This window comes from Rhincodon typus, chromosome 1 (genome assembly GCF_021869965.1).
Source record: "Rhincodon typus isolate 14 chromosome 1, sRhiTyp1.1, whole genome shotgun sequence".
NCBI classification, from domain to species: domain Eukaryota; kingdom Metazoa; phylum Chordata; class Chondrichthyes; order Orectolobiformes; family Rhincodontidae; genus Rhincodon; species Rhincodon typus.
In genome coordinates this window covers 86,411,717-86,431,162 of record NC_063332.1, presented here as the reverse complement: position 1 = coordinate 86,431,162, position 19,446 = coordinate 86,411,717, and the positions used below count along the sequence as shown (strand labels likewise).

The 19,446-nt window shown below is 37.8% G+C and overlaps 1 protein-coding gene across 1 annotated transcript in view; it reads left to right on the top strand.

The window, feature by feature from the left end:
- LOC109933567 (phosphopentomutase-like) overlaps positions 1-18,849 on the top strand; it is a 19,659-nt gene extending 810 nt beyond the window's left edge. Inside the window, exons 2-9 of the mRNA XM_048601296.1 lie at positions 871-929; positions 1,095-1,214; positions 3,711-3,891; positions 7,590-7,683; positions 8,459-8,588; positions 10,386-10,575; positions 11,150-11,283; positions 16,964-18,849. Of these exons, the coding sequence (XP_048457253.1) occupies positions 871-929; positions 1,095-1,214; positions 3,711-3,891; positions 7,590-7,683; positions 8,459-8,588; positions 10,386-10,575; positions 11,150-11,283; positions 16,964-17,066 (1,011 nt within the window). The 3' untranslated portion in view covers positions 17,067-18,849. The remainder of the gene's footprint in view (positions 1-870; positions 930-1,094; positions 1,215-3,710; positions 3,892-7,589; positions 7,684-8,458; positions 8,589-10,385; positions 10,576-11,149; positions 11,284-16,963) is intronic.
- The last annotated feature ends 597 nt before the right edge of the window (positions 18,850-19,446 follow it).

The window sequence follows — 19,446 nt, the reverse complement described above, 5'->3', positions numbered from 1 at the left end:
GCCCACCAGATGCGCTGCACCTTTAATACCCTGCCCCTGACTAGAATCTCCCAATCTGGTTGTTTTACCTGACATGGTCATCTTTTCTCCAAACTGTGCCAACTTAAACCCTTGGGTACCACACAAATTTAGGCATCCATCGCCAAATGTGGCTGGACATTTTTAAAGCATTATTGGACCTTGTTGTCTCCCAAAACCATTTCCTAATGTAGGATCATCCTGGAATGCAACTATAAGCTGTAATTTCCTTTCTCCACTCGCAACTGTCTCCGTAAAGCCCTTGCTCTTTACTCTTCCTCTCCTCAGATTTGTGAGGAGCTAATAGACTTCTCTATCACCAAAGATGGAGACGGTTTATTATCTCTCCTCCACCCCTTGACTCCCCACCCCGACTACCATCACCCCTAACAATGCTGAAATTTTCTCAAAGTTCCTTTATGCTCCATGTCCCCATAACTTCTAAATTGCTAACCACACAGCTTGTTTTCCAGACCTTAATGCTGGCTGGCATTGTACGTTGTTCTGTTTTCTCAGGAATGGCACCTGTTGCTTCCAGAACTGTTATGGACCCCTCTCCTCTAAATACTAGCCTATAAAACATCTATCTTTTTAAACTACCACCACAGCTCAAATAACTTTCCCTCACCTTGAAGTATTTGATCATTCCAAATCTGCCTATCTTTTCCCAACTCATTGTTTGATTTACTTTCAAGTTTTAACCCTTAAACCGTCATTGTTGCAAATAACATTCTCAGTGACTGTGACCAAGTCTCCACGCCCGTCTTGATATCTCTGAACCATTTACACCTTCCCTGTATTGTGCAGCTGAGTGGGACAATTCTGAGTGAACAATCTGACTATAATGTTTAGATTATGTTCCTGTGTCCTGGACTTCCAAAATACCAGGAACGTTTTTATCTCTTTCGACTGTAACAGTTCTTAAAGTTCAATCAAATCATTTCTTTCCTAATACTTCAATTTGACTTAATTAGGGTTTTCTGTGGCTGATCTATTATCCACATTACTTAGAGGAAGCAGGCCAATTGAGCTGGAGGCTATTTTTTTGTTTATCTACACTTCCCATATTACCTAAGTAAAATTTCTCATTTTTTCCAGACTTTATCTTTTGCCCTGGCTGATAAGGAAGGAGCCACAGTCATTTTAGCAAATGACCCAGATGCTGATCGGCTTGCTGTATCTGAGAAACAAGAGAGGTAGATGATAAGTACATCAATCCTTTATTGAATTTTAAAGGGAAACGATAACCTAGTAGTATTATTGCTAGATTAATAAACCAGAGATCTGAGTAATGTTCTGGGGACCTAGGTTTTTGAATCCTGTCATGGCAGATAGTGGAATTCGAATTCAGTTACAAATATGGAATTCAGTTTCTAATGATAACCATGAAACTGTTGTTAATTGTCAGAGGAAACAATCTAATTCACTAAGGCCTTTAAGGGAAGGGAACCGCTATCCTTACCTGGTCTGGCCTACGTGAGACTCTGGACCCACAACAATGTGATTGACTCTTAACTGCGTCTAGGCAATTAGGGATGGGCAATAAATGCTGGCATAGCCAGCGACGCCAGCATCGCATGAATTAATAAATTTGTAAGATGCTACTACTTTTCCTATGGTCTAAAATTTCTAAGGGTTTCAGAGAATTTCAGAGTTTCAGAATGTTCAGTCTGAGTTAATTGATTTTGTTGAAATTATGACATGTTGTCTATCCTATTCATGTGGCTTCTACGTGAATTTATTTGTTGATAATGTGAGGGGTGAAAAGGTTACGGAGCATGCAGTGCTCGAGGTATAGAACATAGAACATAGAACATTACAGTGCAGTACAGGCCCTTCGGCCCTCGATGTTGCGCCGACCTGTGAAAACCAATCTGAAGCCCATCTAACCTAAACTATTCCATTATCATCCATATGTTTATCCAATGACCATTTAAATGCCCTTAAAGTGGGCGAGTCTACTACTTTTGCAGGCAGGGCATTCCACGCCCTTACTACTCTCTGAGTAAAGAACCTACCTCTGACATCTGTCCTATATCTATCACCCCTCAATTTAAAGCTATGTCCCCTCGTGCTAGCCATCACCATCCGAGGAAAAAGGCTCCCACTGTCCACCCTATCTAATCCTCTGATCATCTTGTATGTCTCTATCAAGTCTCGTTATGACTTGTCAATTAGATTTTTTTAATTGCTTTGTGTGGAACTCTTTTTTTTAATAATATGAATTTTCATTGCTACAAATTCAGTTATGTGGCACAATATATTTTGCTGCATTGCTAGACATTCAATGCAGCAAAATATATTGTGCCATTTAAAATATCCGCAGTGTATTCTTGTTCATGAGTTTAAACTCCTAGACATCAATTGGAGAGCTTTCCTCCGCCTCAATACGATATTCAAAAAAAGGAGAGGTATAACATATGCTGATCAATATTGCAAACTCACCTTTGGTCAGTTGATAAATGGCCAAGGAGTGACTGTTTTCATATAGGGAGTGGGGAGAGAAGAGGCGATAAGATCTCAGAGTTGACTTCAGATGGCCTATCCATTTGTAAGTTTGGAACAAAGCTAACCCTCTAAGGAAGAATCCACAAGATATTTGAACCAGGTAAATGCATACTATATCGGGGACCAAGCAGAAGGCTGCATTTGGAACACAGAGGGCCAGATCAGTCACTAAGAATCTTTGACAATCTGTGGAATTCATTATGCGCATACCCTTGTGCACTGTGCCTTCCAGGATGTTTTTATCTGTAGTACCATTGTATTTGCATTCAAGGAATGCGTTTTAAGGAAAAACAAAAGATGTCTGTAACTACTTAAAAGTATCTTGACACCTGTAAATTACAGACCCTGAAGGGCATCAGTCAAACTTTGGAGAGGTCTTTAAAATTAAAATGGTTATTGTAAGTGTAGTGATGGACAATTAATTGCCTAGCCTCTCTAATGTCTGTAAAACTGTAGTAGTCCTGAGGCAGAGCTGTGCAAGCATTCATGCAAGCCCAGTAAAGAGCACTCCATAGATGTTGTTGTCTCATACCAAACTTGTTGCTGCTTTGTGTTGACCAGTATACACTGGCCTCTTGAGCATTTAGATGCAAAAAGAAACAGCAGAAAGGGAGAGATCAGGTGATCCATACAGTGTGGAAGGTCTGGATCTAGAAGCTTTGCAACAGATGGAGTCTTATTTTAATTTTATTAAAGAGCTGTAAATTGCTAACCACACAGCTTGTTTTCCAGACCTTCATGCTGGCTGGCATTGTACGTTGTTCTGTTTTCTCAGAACGGCACCTGTCGTTTCCAGAACTGTTACGAACCCCTGTCCTCTAAATACTAGCCTGTAAAACATCTATCCTTGTAAACTACCACCACAGCTCTGTCTATAGTTGGAGGCTCTGTCTATAGTTATTAATTTGACTGTCCATTTTTTCCTGCGTGTGTCTGATATATTTTACCACACACCTTTTATGGGGATGTCTTATGAGCTTTTTCTTGATGTGTCTATTTTAGAGTTGTGTTTGTTCATATAGGTTTCATCACACTCTTATTAGGGTATATGACAATACTGTTGCACTTAAAGATACTTCTCATGGAAATGCTTTAAGCTTCTATTTACGCAAAACCATAATTGATTTCATTATGCTTTTAGTATTAAATAAAATGTTAAATTCTCAAATTCTCTTTACTCTCAGAGGAGATTGGAAAGTATTTTCCGGGAATGAGTTAGGTGCCTTGTTGGGTTGGTGGATTTTTACTTGTTGGAAGAAGCAAAATAAGGAATCCAGTTCTTTGAAGAAAATCTATATGCTGTCCAGCACAGTCTCTTCAAAAATCCTCCAGGCAATTGCACTAAAGGAAGGATTTCATTTTGAGGTATACTTCTCATTATGACTTGTCAATTAGTTATTTATAATTGCATTGTGTGAAATTCTTTTTAATAATTTGAATTATCATTGCTACTAATTCGGTTATATCAATTTTGAATTTATTAAATATTCTTCCTTATAAAAATGCATATAAACATGAAAGCGAAAGGCCTTTCTGCCATTTGGCTCACAGGCCACATGAGACCTAACTCCTGGTGTAGAACATTTGAATGTTGGGGTTTCCTGCCTCACCACCAAAATAGTCACCAAAGAATGTATTTCTGTCAGTGTCGCCCATCCCTCAGCCATTTAATGTTCCATGGGGACCTAACTGATGAGTTGGGACTTAATTCCCTCCAGAGTGAGGGGTATGCCACCCAGTCTGATTAACTGGCAGCTCTGTAGCCCCAGCAGCACTATAGAGAATGGTGACCAGCGCTGATTCTACAGACAATACACAGATTCTAAGAGCTGGAGCATAGACAGAGGTATTTCTGGGCATTTTGTTATCAGGACAAGAAAGGAGGGTGATTTAAGTTAAAATGGGTGGCACTTGTGTTCCCAGGGGTACGGGATAGGGCGGGAGGAGAATATCTGATGGTGTGGTTGGTTATTTGGATAGGGAGGCCAGTAGTGGGGACGCCCTTCCCAACCAATGGCCAAGCAGGCTAACCTGCTGGGCCATTTTGCTATAGTCTCTCTCTTCCCCACTCCACCCACACACTTCAGTTAAAAGCCCTGGCGTCCTCCTGGTACAAGGATGGGGAGCCACTCTCGGCATAGCCCAATCCCCATAAAACTTCTGACAGGTCAGGTAAGTGAAATTTACTCGCTGTCCTGCCAGCAAGCCTGTCGGTGGGCCCCATGAAGTTCTGACCCTGGATTTGAAGGAAAAGGTCTGTAGATGTTGTCCTTCTGGATACAGTTGAAGTTTTATCATTTACATCTTGCTCCTATTAATCTATTCTGCCTACTGTATCCAAATACTGTTGAGTGCAGATTCCCTTTACTATGTTTGTCATCTGGCTATGTAGTTTTATGTTAATATACTTTCAAATATTGTATTCTCTCCTTGTGAATAGGGGTAAAACATGGAGGTCTTGGAACGATACCAGTTACTACCCAAGCCAAATGCTAGACTTTTGCCTTTTAGCACTTCTATAACTAAACGAGGTGTTGTAATTGTTCAACAAAATTTAATCTTTAAATATATTACATGTAAAAATTTGTGAATATTTATTTACTTAGATATTGGACAGCCTTTGTCCACCAGTTCAATAATCATAGGGCATGCTGCTAGTCTATTTAAATGATCAAAGGACAAGTTTGGGGATTTAAATTGGTCAATTTAAGACTCTTTCTGGGAGGGACATGGCAAGTGTGCCATGTTGCCAAGGGGATAGATTGCAGGGAGGTGGTCCTTTGTTTTCAAACTGTCTGTCTTTTCAGAGAGAGTTCACTTTGAAGCAGCTTTGAAATTGTCAGCTTACATCTGGAGCTGCAACAAGGTAGAAGTGAGGGCGAGAAAGCTGCCCTTTATAATAGTAGACTACTTAGAAGAAGGCAGTGAAGCCCATGCTTGAGCTGAGTATCCACTGTTACCACCTGGCAGACTGCTGGTGTAGGAGCCCAGGAAACTCTGTGCTTCAGATAACACTGAAACATTAGGACAAGTTCAGATGAATTCCTGAGGGCTATGGCATAGTGCTTTTGTTCAAAGAGAAGTGACAGGACCATTCAGACCCTAGAAAGTACAGAGGAACTCTTGGATGGAAATATAAATAAAATGTAGTATCTTGATCCCTTGTTGAGTTTTCAGGCTTTAAGGTTAAGGGCTTACGGAAATATTAAGTTAGTAGTAACTGCTTTTTTAATCTTGTGCTGTAAGAGGTTCTTTGAAGGTCAATCTTGTGGCATGTCTCTTTCAGTGAATAACTGGAAGTTCAAATTTCTTTTTGAAAATTAATGATCTTCCTCTAGGCCATTGCAATAGTAATAAGGCAAACATTAAAGTGATTGCAAAAATATTCCACTGGGCAGATTTTCCACTATAAACATGAATTTAGACTCCCTTTAAAAGGAAATTAGACAGGAGAGAAAGGAGGCAACCTAACAGAGGAATCAAAAGAGGTTTGTATAGAAAAGAGGACCATTCAGAACAGCTAAGTGATCTTCACAGAATTGTGATTGAATATTTGTCTTCACTTGAGGTTTTCTGGTTTTCATCAACCAAAATGATGTTGAGCTTAAGGCCTGCTGAGGCTCACAGTCATGTAAGTCGTGCTGCGTTCCATGAAGGAGATTGGTTACCCAGAGTTGTAGTTGCTGTTCTTGCACTGTGAAACAGGATGGCTTCAGCAGATTGGGTTACCTCCTGATATCTGCTAACTTTACAGTTCGTGTGGCTCAACTGCAAATAGATGAACGTAGTTTTTTTTGTTCGGTTATGGAAGTTGTTTGTGACATTTCTGCTCTAAAGAAGGAAGAATATTGTTCACTTGGGGGTACAATATCCAATTTGGTGATGTAAACATATAGCAGGTAATTGTGTACTTGGGCAAATTCCAGCTTTCCCACTGGTGGTTTCATGGTGGTGGTGATTCGTTGTCTATGTAATATTGTTTTGAAGGAGGAATATGCTTTTCAAACCCAGTTTCTGAAATTATGGTAACTTATTGGTGGAGTGTATCTAAAGAACAACACAATTGCTAATGGTTTCCATCTTCCTCTTCATTCAATAATCAGGGTTAGAACTTGGAGAATTCATCCAGGCAGAAAAGCTAAAGTTGGCCATTAAGGTGCTCAGTATCATTTGCTTCAAATTGTCATTCAATCACTATATTGCACACAATGGCAGTCTTTCACATGATCTCCTGCATTGTTTACCAAATTTTCTCTGAACTCACCTAATTATGGAATTTAGTTTTAAATTCCAAAGCTATTTAGTATGACCTTTTTTTTATTATTGAAGAGCTATACTTGTTGACAGCTGCAAACATGTCTGCAATTTTCCAAAGGAAGGACTTCTACATAAACCTGTTTGAACCTCAATAACTTCTGCTATTGGCCATATTTTTATAATCTTGCAACCCCCTTTAAAGAAAAAAGTTCTTAATTTGTAGGCATCACTGCCTGTGCCTGCATTTATTACCCATCCCTAATTGTCTTTGAGATTTTCCGTTTCATAATCTGTGATGAACTGCACTGCTACTTCTACTGTAAAATCCCCTCGGTTGGTCTCTGTTCATATATAGGCAATTAGCTGTTCTTCTTCTTTTCCCATTTGATGTTTTCTGTTAGATTTATGAAAATTGAAATCAGTTGTGACATATAGTTGCTGCAGTGTTGATGCTGCATTTCTGTATTTAAATCTTAGCTTTGATAGTTGAATCTTTTTTTTGTATGAGAACCATTTTAATTGCTCTTGGTGCATCACTGAAGGGAAGGTTGCTGTGCCCATTCAGCCATCAGACATTCTGCATGTAAATGATTAAATTCACAGAAATGTTTGTGGTTTGGGCCAGTTCCATACTAAAAGGTTGAGATGAATAAAAGAATGCTGAAAAACATTCTTCCCCCACCTCCTCTCTTGCCCCAAAACACACAGGACAATTATATCATGTAATGAGAGAAACAGTTTTAATTTACCACTGGTATTGGTGTGATTTTAAGAGAGGTAGATTCTGATGTTTTCTTTCTTTTTAGGAAACCTTAACGGGCTTTAAATGGATGGGAAACAAAGCTAAAGAACTTATAGATAAGGGCAATACAGTACTTTTTGCCTTTGAAGAAGCAATTGGTGAGATTGTTATTAACCATTTTATTTGCTTGCAGCTTTCTTTTTTATGTAGGGTTTTTCCTATGCAATCAACAAAAGTCTGATCAGAATGCTCTAAATTCCATCAGAAAAAACTCATTCGTTGACAAATGTCTGTAACTTTGGGAGGTGGGTGGAATTGAAATCACGTTAAAAAGAACTTCAAGGGTTTAGATAACTCGGGACTGTCTGTGGTTGGGAATTTGTTTCTGCCCGAATGATTTTAATTATTTGTTTGGGATCATGTATTTCTTATGTCTAATAAACATGCAATTTAAATTCTACTGCATTGACAATTAATTTTTTTTATTCATTACAGTGAAGTGCTATTATAAAAGCATTTGTAATGAAGTGCATGAAAATTGCTCGGACAGCTTGGCCAATATTAAGTGCGAGAATTGGCCATTATGTCCTTCCACCCTGAAATTGAAATTGTATTGATGCCACATCACTGATTATTTTGGGGATTTTTTTTAGTTGACCTTATCTCCCATTGATGTACTTAATTTAAATATTTCTATTTGTACTGGTGAGTGAACTTGTCAATTCAACTCAATTTTCCCGGAGAAAAAAAATGATTAACATTTCAGATGTTATCTTTCATCAGAATTCAGGCTTAGAAACTTAGAAATTAAATTTAGAAATGTGGCAGCCTCTAATGAAGATCATTTATATTTGAATCTAGTCTTGCTTCAGTGGGTGTTCTTGAAAGAAATATGTATTAAGCGGTTTATCTTTTTTTGTGTGCAAAATGTAGGATATATGTCAACTGAGTTTGTCCTGGATAAAGATGGTGTTAGTGCTGCAGCTATTGTTGCAGAAATGGCTAGCTATTTGGCAACCAAGAATACCACTCTAACCCAGCAGCTCAAAGCAATTTATGAAGAGTAAGTAGAAACAAGATATTGTCTCTAAAACAGTTTCATTTCATCTTACTTCAAGATCAGTTTGCAAACTTGACTACTGCCTTCATGACTAGGAGAAGGTTCCTGAGATGGAGATGCTCAATTTCAAACAACCATTATCACTTCCAACCAGTGGAGAGATTTCCCACTGATTCCCATTGACTCTAGTTTTGCTAGGGCTTCCTGATGCCATACTCAGTCAAATGCAGCCTTGGTATCAAGAACTGTCACTGCTACTTCACCCCTCGAGTTCAGCTCTTTTGTCCATGTCTGAACCATGATGGAATCAGGAGTTAAGTGGTCCTAAACTGAGTATTCGTGAGCAGGTATTGCTGAGTAAGTGCAACTTGATTATAGAGTCAACGTCACCGTTTGTCACTGAGTTGGTAGAGATGTAAACTGATATGTATGTGGCAGTAATTGGCAGCTTTGAATTTATTCTGCTTTTTGTAGAAAGAACATACCTGGGTAATTTTCAATGTTGGATAGATGCCAGTATTGTATCTTACTGGAACAGCTTAGTCTGAAGCTCATGTCTTTAGTATTGCAGCAAGACCTTGTTAAGGCTCAATGCATCCAGCCTATTTTTATACTACGTAGAGAAAATCAAATTGGCTGAGGACTGGTTTCTGCAATGCCAGGAACCTCCAGAAGAGACCAAGCCACACTGTTTGCTCAGCACTTCAGGCTGAAGATGGCTGTGCTGTTTTTTGCACCAATATGCTGAGTTGCTCAATCATTAAAGATGGGAATGTTTGTGTAGCATCCTTTTCTTGTTGTTTTAACATCTTCATCTAAGGATTTCAAAAGAAATAATTAGTCAGATAATTGATGAATTGGTTTAATTTTTCTAAATTCTTTCGATGTGAGGAGACTTCCATTAAATTGGAAAATGACAAACATAACCTCTTCATTCAAAGAGATAGGGAGCAGAAAGCAGGAAATTAGAGCAGTTCACTTTACTGTCTGTTTATAGGGAAATCTTGGCTGTTATTAAAGGCATGATAGCAGAGCACTCAGAAAAGTTCAAGATTAATAAGGTAGAGCCAACGTAGTTTTGTGGAAAGAAATAATATTTAACCAATTAACTGGAGCTGTTTGAGGAAGTAACGTGCGGTGGATGAAGGGGAGCGAGTAAATGGACTGCTAGATTTTCAGAAGGCATGTGATAAGATGCCAGATCAAAGGTTTTTGCAGAAATTAAAAGCTAATGATGCTGGAGATAACAAATTTGACATGAATAGAAGACTGGCTGGCTAATGGGAAACAGAGCAGGCGAGAAGGAACATTTTCTCCTGGTTGACCAGATGTAACGAGTAATGTACATCTCGTCACATCTCGGTCTTCAAACTCCAGAGAATACAGGCTCAGTTTCCTAAATCTCTCTCTCTGTAGGAGAGTTCTGCCATCCTAGGATCAAGTCTGGTGAAAACTGAAAGAACTGCGGATCCTGTAAATCAGGAACAAAAGCAGAAGTTGCTGGAAAAACTTAGCAGGTCTGGCAGCATCTGTGAAGAGTGTTCCGAGGAAGGGTCACCGGACCCAAAATGTAAACTCTGATTTTTTTTTTTTTTCATTACAAATGCTGCCAGACCTGCTGAGTTTTTCCAACAACTTCTGTTTTTGTCCCGGGCACAAGTGTTGTCTATTTTGTGCATGTGCTAGGGACATCCACAAAAACCTGAAACACATCAGTGTATGTAATTTTTTGCTGGTCTGTGTGGAATAAAAGTTAGTTGTATAACATTTAATTATCTTGCTTTCTCTTTCCTAATTTAGATATGGTTATCATCTTTCTGAGGCTTCATACTTTATCTGCCATAAACCTGAGATAATCAATCAATTATTCCAGAATTTGCGAAATTATAATGAAACAAATCAATACCCCAAAATCTGTGGTTCATTTGAAATATCTGACATCCGAGATTTAACCACCGGTTACGATAGCAGTCAATCGGACAAAAAGGCTGTAAGTGACGTTCTATGAATTCAACAGAAGAGGGAACTGATGATACTTTTTAAAACAAAGTTACAGCAGTGCCAAATTTCATGTGCTTATAGTTTGTGGTTCTTTCAGTTATCGAGAAATGTGCTCTAATGGTAACTTTTAATCAGCTAAACAACCGATTATTTTAAGATTGTTCTGATCCTTTTTAAACAACTTGTAAGGGTGACCTAAATAGTAGAAATGTCTACATTTAATTAAATGATGTTACGTAGACGAGGTTTGAAAACTTGTCTAAATATTGATACCTTCCTGGGCAACTCTGTTTTAAATTCCCTAAGACACTGTCAGTAGTTTGGAGAAAATATTTTTATAAATATACTGCAGAAATAAAATTCCAGTGAAGCAATAGTATGAAAAAATGGTAAAAATTACAGGAGTTAAAATAGCCCATTTGGCACAAAGAGCCTATATTGCAAACCTACACTGCGATTTAAACGTGTAAAATAATGTTATTCATAACCTGCATTTTTGATTTTATCCTAAAGAATAATAATCAAAAGACTTTTTACTAACTGTTTGAGTCGCTGTATTTTAGGTGCTTCCTACCAGTAAAAGCAGCCAGATGATCACCTTCGCATTCAAGAATGGATGTGTAGCCACAATGAGAACTAGTGGGACAGAGCCGAAAATTAAATATTATGCAGAGTTACGTGCACCACCTGGAAATAGGTAACAGTTTATCTTTTCAAAAATAGCAATAGGGGAGGCAATGGCCTAGTGGTATTATCGCAGGACTGTTAATCCAGAGACCCTGATAACATTCTGGGGACCTGGGTTCAAATCCTGCCACGGCAGATGGTGGAATTTGAATTCAATAAAATATCTGGAATTAATCAAATAATGACCATGAATCCATTGTCGATTTGTCGGAAAAGCCCACTGATTCATTAATGTCCTTTAGGGAAGGAAACCACTGTCCTTACCTGGTCTGGCCTACATGTGACTCCAGACCCACAGCAATGTGGTTGACTCTGAACTGCCCTTTGGGCAATTAGGGATGGAAAATAAATGCTGCCTAGCCAGCAACGTCCTCAACCCGTTAATGAATAAAGGAAAAAAAATATTTTTGCTTTGATTTCAAATTGTACGTGGTACTTAATGAATTGAGAAAGAGTTCATACGCTGGAATATCTGGAGAGAGAAAACCACATACCAATAGCTTGAAATATGCAGGAAATCTGTCAAACTCCACCACTTCATATCCATTTCTGACATTTTCAATTTTTTTGTACACAAGTCCTCATATATCTACCTTTTAACCTTGCAGGTTTTTAGGAAAGTATGTCTTTTTTTAAATGATTAACTTTTAAAATTTGGATGAAGTATAATTAATCTCCTGAGACTTTAAGTATGTTAAATTTGTAAATATCAAAGAATTTACAAAGACCTCGTGGTTGTGATGAGGTTTTTTTTTGATGTTCTTGTTTAACTAAAAGATGCTTAGCATTCATTTCAGAGAAGTTAAATATTTAAGTCATTCTATAATAATTTGGTAACTTTTGCAAACTCTAACCATATCTAAGCTTTTGCTCATGGATTGTAATTTTTTTCTCCTGTGCGTGCTGGTTGCAAGTTTTTATTGACTAGCACCATTAGTATAACTACAACCAGGGGTTGTTGGAAAGTTTCCCACTATGTGAGGAGCCTTAAAATGTAAATTGCACAGTTTTGCTGTACTGTCTGTCTGAATTAGTCTTGTTCCTGTTTCCTGTTTTTTGAAAATCTGGCAAACTGACATTCAGCTAAAACCTTTATGTTGTACCCATTTGGGTGGCTCCAGTGCTATTTTAAAAAAAAAAAGATGGAGGCAGAACCATTTCTGAAAAAAGACATGTGGCTGAAACTTTTTCTTTTCCTCTGATCACAACAAACACACAAAAGTCAAATCATAAAAGGGCTGGAAATTAATTTCAGAACTGAAGTTTGTGCTGCTTCCAAATTATTTTAGTGTAGTTTCAGGTCGCTCAATCAACCAGAAACAGCCTTTCACACTGAGGCTGCTTTAATTTTCCCTACCATGTTGAGTTCTCAAAATCCCAGGCAGTTGGGATACTGTTTCCACCCAGGCAATATCACAACATTTAAAATAACATTATGGAAAATATGAAAGGGAAGTAATTTCAATTTGAAGATCTGAATTTCTCACTTCTCCATTTTACTAGATAAGGTCAGCGCTTTGCAAAAGATGGGAAGTGTCTCCCTGAACTGTCCCAAGCAGTTTATCGTCAGCTTTTCATCGATGCCAGCTCTTTGTTTCTATTTGTGTCAAATGTACGGAGTAAATGGCTGCATGAGGACAAATGCAGCCAAAGAGTCGAAAGTAATCAGGGATTCGGTCATTAATGGGATAGATAAGTGTTTTTCAAACTACTAACTTATTTATTGCCTCCATGGTGCTAGAATAAATAAAGGACATTACTGAGACAGTACAGAAGATTTGAAGGGGGTGGAATTTGGAGCACTAACAATGTGGAAATTGGTGGAATTGAAGTGTGGAGGTCCTGTTCTTAGCATTTTAAAAGGGAGAAAATTAAAATAGGACCTCAAAGATGGTCATGTCTGGATTTATTGCTGGTAAGAATTGGGTAAAACCAATTTAACACGTTGCTGGAGAAATGGTGCAAGATAGAGAACTTTGAATTCTTGGGAAAAGGCTCCTGTTCAGGATGGAATGTTGCACCTAAATGCATCTGGCGGTAATATTCTGGTGGGAAGTTAACCAGTCCTATATGGCAGGATTACAATAGTGTATGTAGAATGCTGAGACACCAATAAGGAAGGATAGTCTTTAGGAAGAATAGTTGAGAAATGGAGGTCAGATGGGGAAATTGTGTGGCAATCTAAGGTAGGTTGATATGAACGCATGTGGTGTGCTAAAGATTTTAGAGCACCTCGTATGATGCAGGCATGGGATATGTGGGCAGCGAGTGGCAATAATTTGGTCAAAGGAAAGGAGGATTGGGAATTTAATATTCCTGGTGACAAAGTTTTCAGGAAAGATAAAGAAGCAAGGACAAGAGGCTGAGGCTGACTGTGATGCAGGGGGCATCATAGATCATAGGACCTCTTGTGATGCCATTCTGGTGTCAGCAAATATTTTTGGTTAGAATTATGGAGCAGTTCTAACTCTGTATATAATCTTGCCATCAAATATTGGGAAGGAGCAAGTCAAACAAATTAGAGAAAGACTATGGGGTATGAGAATGAGGTCTTGAATTAGCATAATAAAGACTGGATTAGTAATAGTATGAAGGGCAATCTGTAATGTGTACAAGGAAACATTCTTGATCAGTAGGCTTCATGAGTAACAAAGAAGCTGTACTGGATCTGGCTCTGGAAAATGAAGTGAGGCAAATTAAAAATGTATCAGTGGGGAGCATTTGGGGAACAGTAATCATATTAGATTTAGTACAGTTATGGAAGACAAAAACAATGAAATGTAAAATACTGCAGACGAGAATTTGATTTATTGTTGTCACATGTGCCAAGATACAGTGAAAAGTATTGTTTTGCATGCTAACCAGACAACTCCTAACTTAAGTACATCAGGGCTAATTTCAAGGAGTTGGCAAAGGAATTTAGTACATGTTAATTGGAATCAACATCAAAATAGGGAACACAGTAGTTGAACAATGGGGAGCCTTCACAGTTGGGTAAGTCTGAGTACAGAGTGGATGTAAGAAGGGGAAAAAAAGTAAGGTAATCAACACTTAGAGGTCCCTGGATGGCTAAAGACATAAAGACCAAAGTGAAACAGTAAGATGATGCTTTTAACAAATGTGCAAAACATAGAAAATAGTAGCAAGTGTAGGCCATTCAGCTGATCAAGCCAATTCCACAGTTTAGTCTGAACATGGCAGATCCTCTATTCTAACACCATACTCCTGCTCTCCTCTTTACCCCTTGGTGTCTGAGTTGATCTTCAGAACTGTATATGGTACAGAATTCTGAATGAAGGAGTTTATCCTCCTCTCAGTCCTAAATGTAAAAGGGTCAAGTATACCTTAAAGGTCCAAGCTGAATACTGAAAGTACAGTGGAAGCCTGGCACAGCAAATGAGCTATAAAGAGAGTGCCCCAAAACAGCTTAGTAGCTAACATTAAATCATGTTGGATGTACTTAATTTAGTTCTTTGAAGTGAGGACTCAAGTTTGTATTTTGCAAATATGGACTTTCAAAAAGATGTTTGATAAAGTACTACACAATAAACTTGACAACAGAAATAAAATGTGTGATATTAAAGTAAGCAATGTGGATTTTAAAAAAAAAAACATTGGCAAGGAACAGAAAGAAGAGAATGGTAGTGAAGACAAAAACAGAAATTGCTGGAGAAACTCAAGGCTGAAGAAGGGTCGCTGGACCCGAAACATTAACTGTTTCTCTCCACGGATGTTGCTAGACCTGCCAATTTCTCCAGCAATTGCTATTTTTGTTTGATTTCCATCATCTGCAGTTCTTGTTTTTTTGCGAGCAGAAGTGAACAATCGGTTTGCAAACTTGGGGGAGGTATAGAGTACTGTCTCACCAGCCATGGTATTAGAAACATTGCTGATTGTTATATGGGTTTACTGATCTACTTGGGTATACTGACCATAATTTTAAATGACAAAAGTAAAGAGGATAATAACACACTAAAGGTCATAATCCAGAAGGAGTTCATTCGCAGATGTGAAGTCCATGCTGGATCCCTCCAGGAAGCAATCCAAGCCAGTCCATTCCAATTTCCCTGCTCGATCCCTGTGGCATTGCAAGTTTACTTCCTCTTTGCACCCAATTTTCTTTTAAAGTTATTGATTAGATTCCCGAAGTACGGGCAACAAAGGCAGACTCGTGACACGTAGACACCTGACCAATGAAACTTAACTGAGGGAAGAGCAAAGTGATACTGTGTTTAGGAGATTTTAAAAAGTATTTGCACTCTGCTTCTATAAATAAAGAAATAATGTAGAGCAGTTATGCTAAACATTTATGAAATGCCAGGAGTTTTGATAGAGATGTTCAAAATCATGAAGGATTTGACAGCTTACAAAAAATGCTTCCATTGACAGGAATGTAATTTAGCAGAAAACAGACTTCAGCTAATCATCAAAAAAACAAAGGACAGTATGATAAACATTTTTCTTTTAACAGTTATGATCTGAATTGTACTTAAATGGTGGTGTAAAAACAAATACAAGGCTCTGGGGAGAAAGCATGAGAATGGATTCAAGCTGGCATGATCTCCTTCAATATCCTACTACAAGAAGGCACTTTCATCTCAATGCTCTGTAACCATGCCAGGAAGTTGAGTAAAACGTTAGAGAGAACAGTAGTGTGTACGTGTAGAGAGGGACTGTTTCATTGGCAGAACCTACCAGTTAAAATTGGTGGCTTCACATTTTTGTCTTCCTGATGGAAGACTTGCAGGTGCTCATCTGACAGTAAATATGGATTCCTAAGTTTTAGTGTGGGTTTGGCCTAATTAATGCAGCACCTCATTATAAAGGGCTGTCTTTGCTTTGCTAGTCTTTTTGGGCAGTGGTCCATTTATCTGAAATTGTAGTTGAATTGGTAGATTCAAAATTCCAGTGCAGTCACGGTGACTGGGCAGCAGCATTCCAGATTCAGACAGTAAACCTGCAATCCACCAAAACAAGATAGGCTGTCATTTCTGAGTTATAGTAGTTGCATTGAAACATTTAAGAAAAAATGCTCCCTTCAAGTGGGTGCTTAAAGTTTAGAAGGAGGAAATAAAATTTCTATAACAGTTAAGTAACATTTATTTTAAGACTTAATTGGTGGTCATGGACCAGAGTAAGTGACTGAGAGTCAGGCAGGCTAAGGAACCCCAGGTACATTGCTGGAGGAGCCTCAGCCCTTACCTTTATCCAACAAATGTGAGGTATTTGTTGCCTGTGTAGATAAAGGAAATAGCAAAATTGGTGAGTAAACTGGTCACAGTGCCATGATTTTAGAAGAAACAACAGAAATCTAGAGAGACGTGTTTTGTTAAGTTGTGATGGCTGTCAAAACTGAACTGAACATATTCTTTAGTCAGAAGGTTCACTTGATTGTAGCTTAAGATTCAAAAGTTGAATAACCTGAAATAGGAAGGGGAGAAAAATTATACAATGCAGCCATGTGAGGAATGGAGAAGTATATATTGCCTGTAGTATGTTTACAATTCAGTTGGTAATTTTGCGTTAAGCAATTAAATATGATGATTAATAAAACACATTCTTATTCAAGCATAAATAACATTCATTAATTTTGAACTGAGTAATTAAATGTATGTAAAATATGTTGTTACTGTTCCAAGATTGTTTAGTTTCTCTAAAGCACTTGTACGCATTGTCACCTCTTTTCCCAGTGATTTCGAGAAGCTGAAGGAGGAGCTCAATGACTTGGTGAATGCACTGGTGGAGTATTTCTTCCAGCCAGATAAAAATGGCCTAACATCTCAACCCGCCTGAAATGAATTCTGCCATTTCCGACAGTCAGTTTTGGCAGCGCACTATTAACTATTTCTAATTGTGTCCATAATTCTGAAGCACATGTTTTAACTTGAGAGGAATATGCTATGTTGCTAAAGTCTTACTGAGAAAATAACTCATCTTGTAAAATATTTGTAGTATTTTTGGGGGATGGGGATCGCTCTCTCATGGTCCTGTTTGTAATTGATAGCACTGCAGGACCTAAAAAAGGAGGGACACAATACTGGTTTTCCTTTGGTTAGGGAGATAATTGTCTTTTGATGAATAAGAAATATGTTGCTAAATCCCTTCCAGTTGGGCTTTAGATTTTTTTGAACAGAGAGAACTTTGCCTTTAACAATGCTTATTAACTTGCTACAGGAGGGCTTCTTTGTAAGATGTGTGACTGCAGCTTTATTTGGTAGATTAAAATATTATATGCAAGGACTCTGTTGCATAACCTTTGGAATATGTGAAGTTCCAGCTTTTAACTGTCGGGTCCAAGGACTTTACTTCTACATACATTTTACCTTTGGTAATTCCTGGATAACTTCATAGCTGAATTTCACACGTCTGTGTTAAAAGCTTTCTTTTTGAAAATTGTGTGCTTTCAGTTCTGAGTTACTGCTTTAATTTTGCATGGAGGAGACATATATTCTGCTGTATTCCTTTTAATTCAATTAAAAAGATGATTTTGCACATAAAATCACTATCACATGCCTAAGTTCAAGATATCCCATGATTTTAGTTTACATTCCACTGCAAATCAATGTTGCTTTTTATTCAAACTGTAGCTTGTTTAATTATTTGAAAAAAATCTTTTTGGATTAGTAACTCATGCAACCAAAACAGGTGGTTTAATAAAATTGTCACAGAATTAGTGACCAAAATTTTGTCACAATTGTAAGAAGTCATGATAAGATGTTGCCGTTGAATTTCACAATAATACAACTACAGGTATTTCTGCTATAATGTGTGTTTTATTAACGTGAATTGGCTGTAACGCAATTGATTAATAGTGTTTTATTAACGTGAATTGGCTGTAACGCAATTGATTAATAGTGCACACTGTTTGAATAATGCAAGCTTTCTACTGTACAATGTAGTGATTTGCCTATAATGCAATTTTCCATAGCACGGGATCGCAAAAGCATGTAACTGTCACGTTATAGGAGAAATACCTGTGAATAGAAATGCATTCCATTCAGAAATGTGAGCATTGTGGGAATTCTACAAAACTACCTGAACATTAATAGATACAAAAATTATTGTGAGCTAGGTATCTAATTTTCTTGTGAATATTAAACCTGGAAATGTGCCTGTAATCCGTTAGTCAATGTGTGCCCCACATGAGTAAACAGAATACAATTAACATGTTTTCAGAAGAGATTTAAATTACTTTAATCCATTTAAGGCTGGATTTATGATGCAGCAATGATACTTGCTTGTGGCAAAAATTTGCATGTTCACATGGTCTGGCTGACCAGGAAACCGTCTTGATCTTACTGCTTACCATCAAGTCCTTCCATGGTTCAACCTGGAGAGGTAGGGGTGGCAGCACTGTGCCATTACACCTCCCTGCATTGATCATTATAATTAAGCATTTCCTGAAGAGCAAGTGTGACACTCCTTTGTGATAACACTGGTTTTCCTGTTATCTTAAAAATCTATAATGTTTGACCATTGTTAAAGTAAATTTATTTACACTGTGGAAATAATGCGTTCAGTATATTGAGTTGAATTTTTTGTTTTATCATAAAATTAAACATGCTGATTCATTACAGGAATACTGTCTTTATTCTATGATGTGTGCAAAATGAGAAGTTGTAATCATACATCTAAATTACAACTCCTGCAATCAATTAAACTAATATTGGCTTATTTGTATATCGGTATTGATTAAAAGCTAAAACTGAAATGTACAAATATTGTTTTATGACGGAAATGGAAACATCTGGATGATTTTCCACTGCCACTTTTATTATAGATTATAAATTATTTGTTCAGTGCAATGGTTTCAAAAATTATTTGGATGCAGGCTCAGATGTTAATCTACAGCACATCATTTCCAAAGACTTGCATCGACCAGCTAACAAATAGTTCACCTTACCTCTTAGTCACATGATCTGTGACTAATATAAGCAGCCCTGCAATGAAGTCTGGATGTTACAAATTCCAGTGCTACTACCTACGTGAAAGGTATGCTACAAAGCATATCATAAAACTTAAACTTCCCTTTCGTTGTAAGTCTGTTTACCTTTTCAAGTTGATAATGGTCATAGAATCGTGGATGTCTACAACACAGAAAAAGGCCCTTTGGCCCATCGAGTCTTGGCTGGTCTCACACAACCACCTAACTGATCTAATTCCATTTTCCATC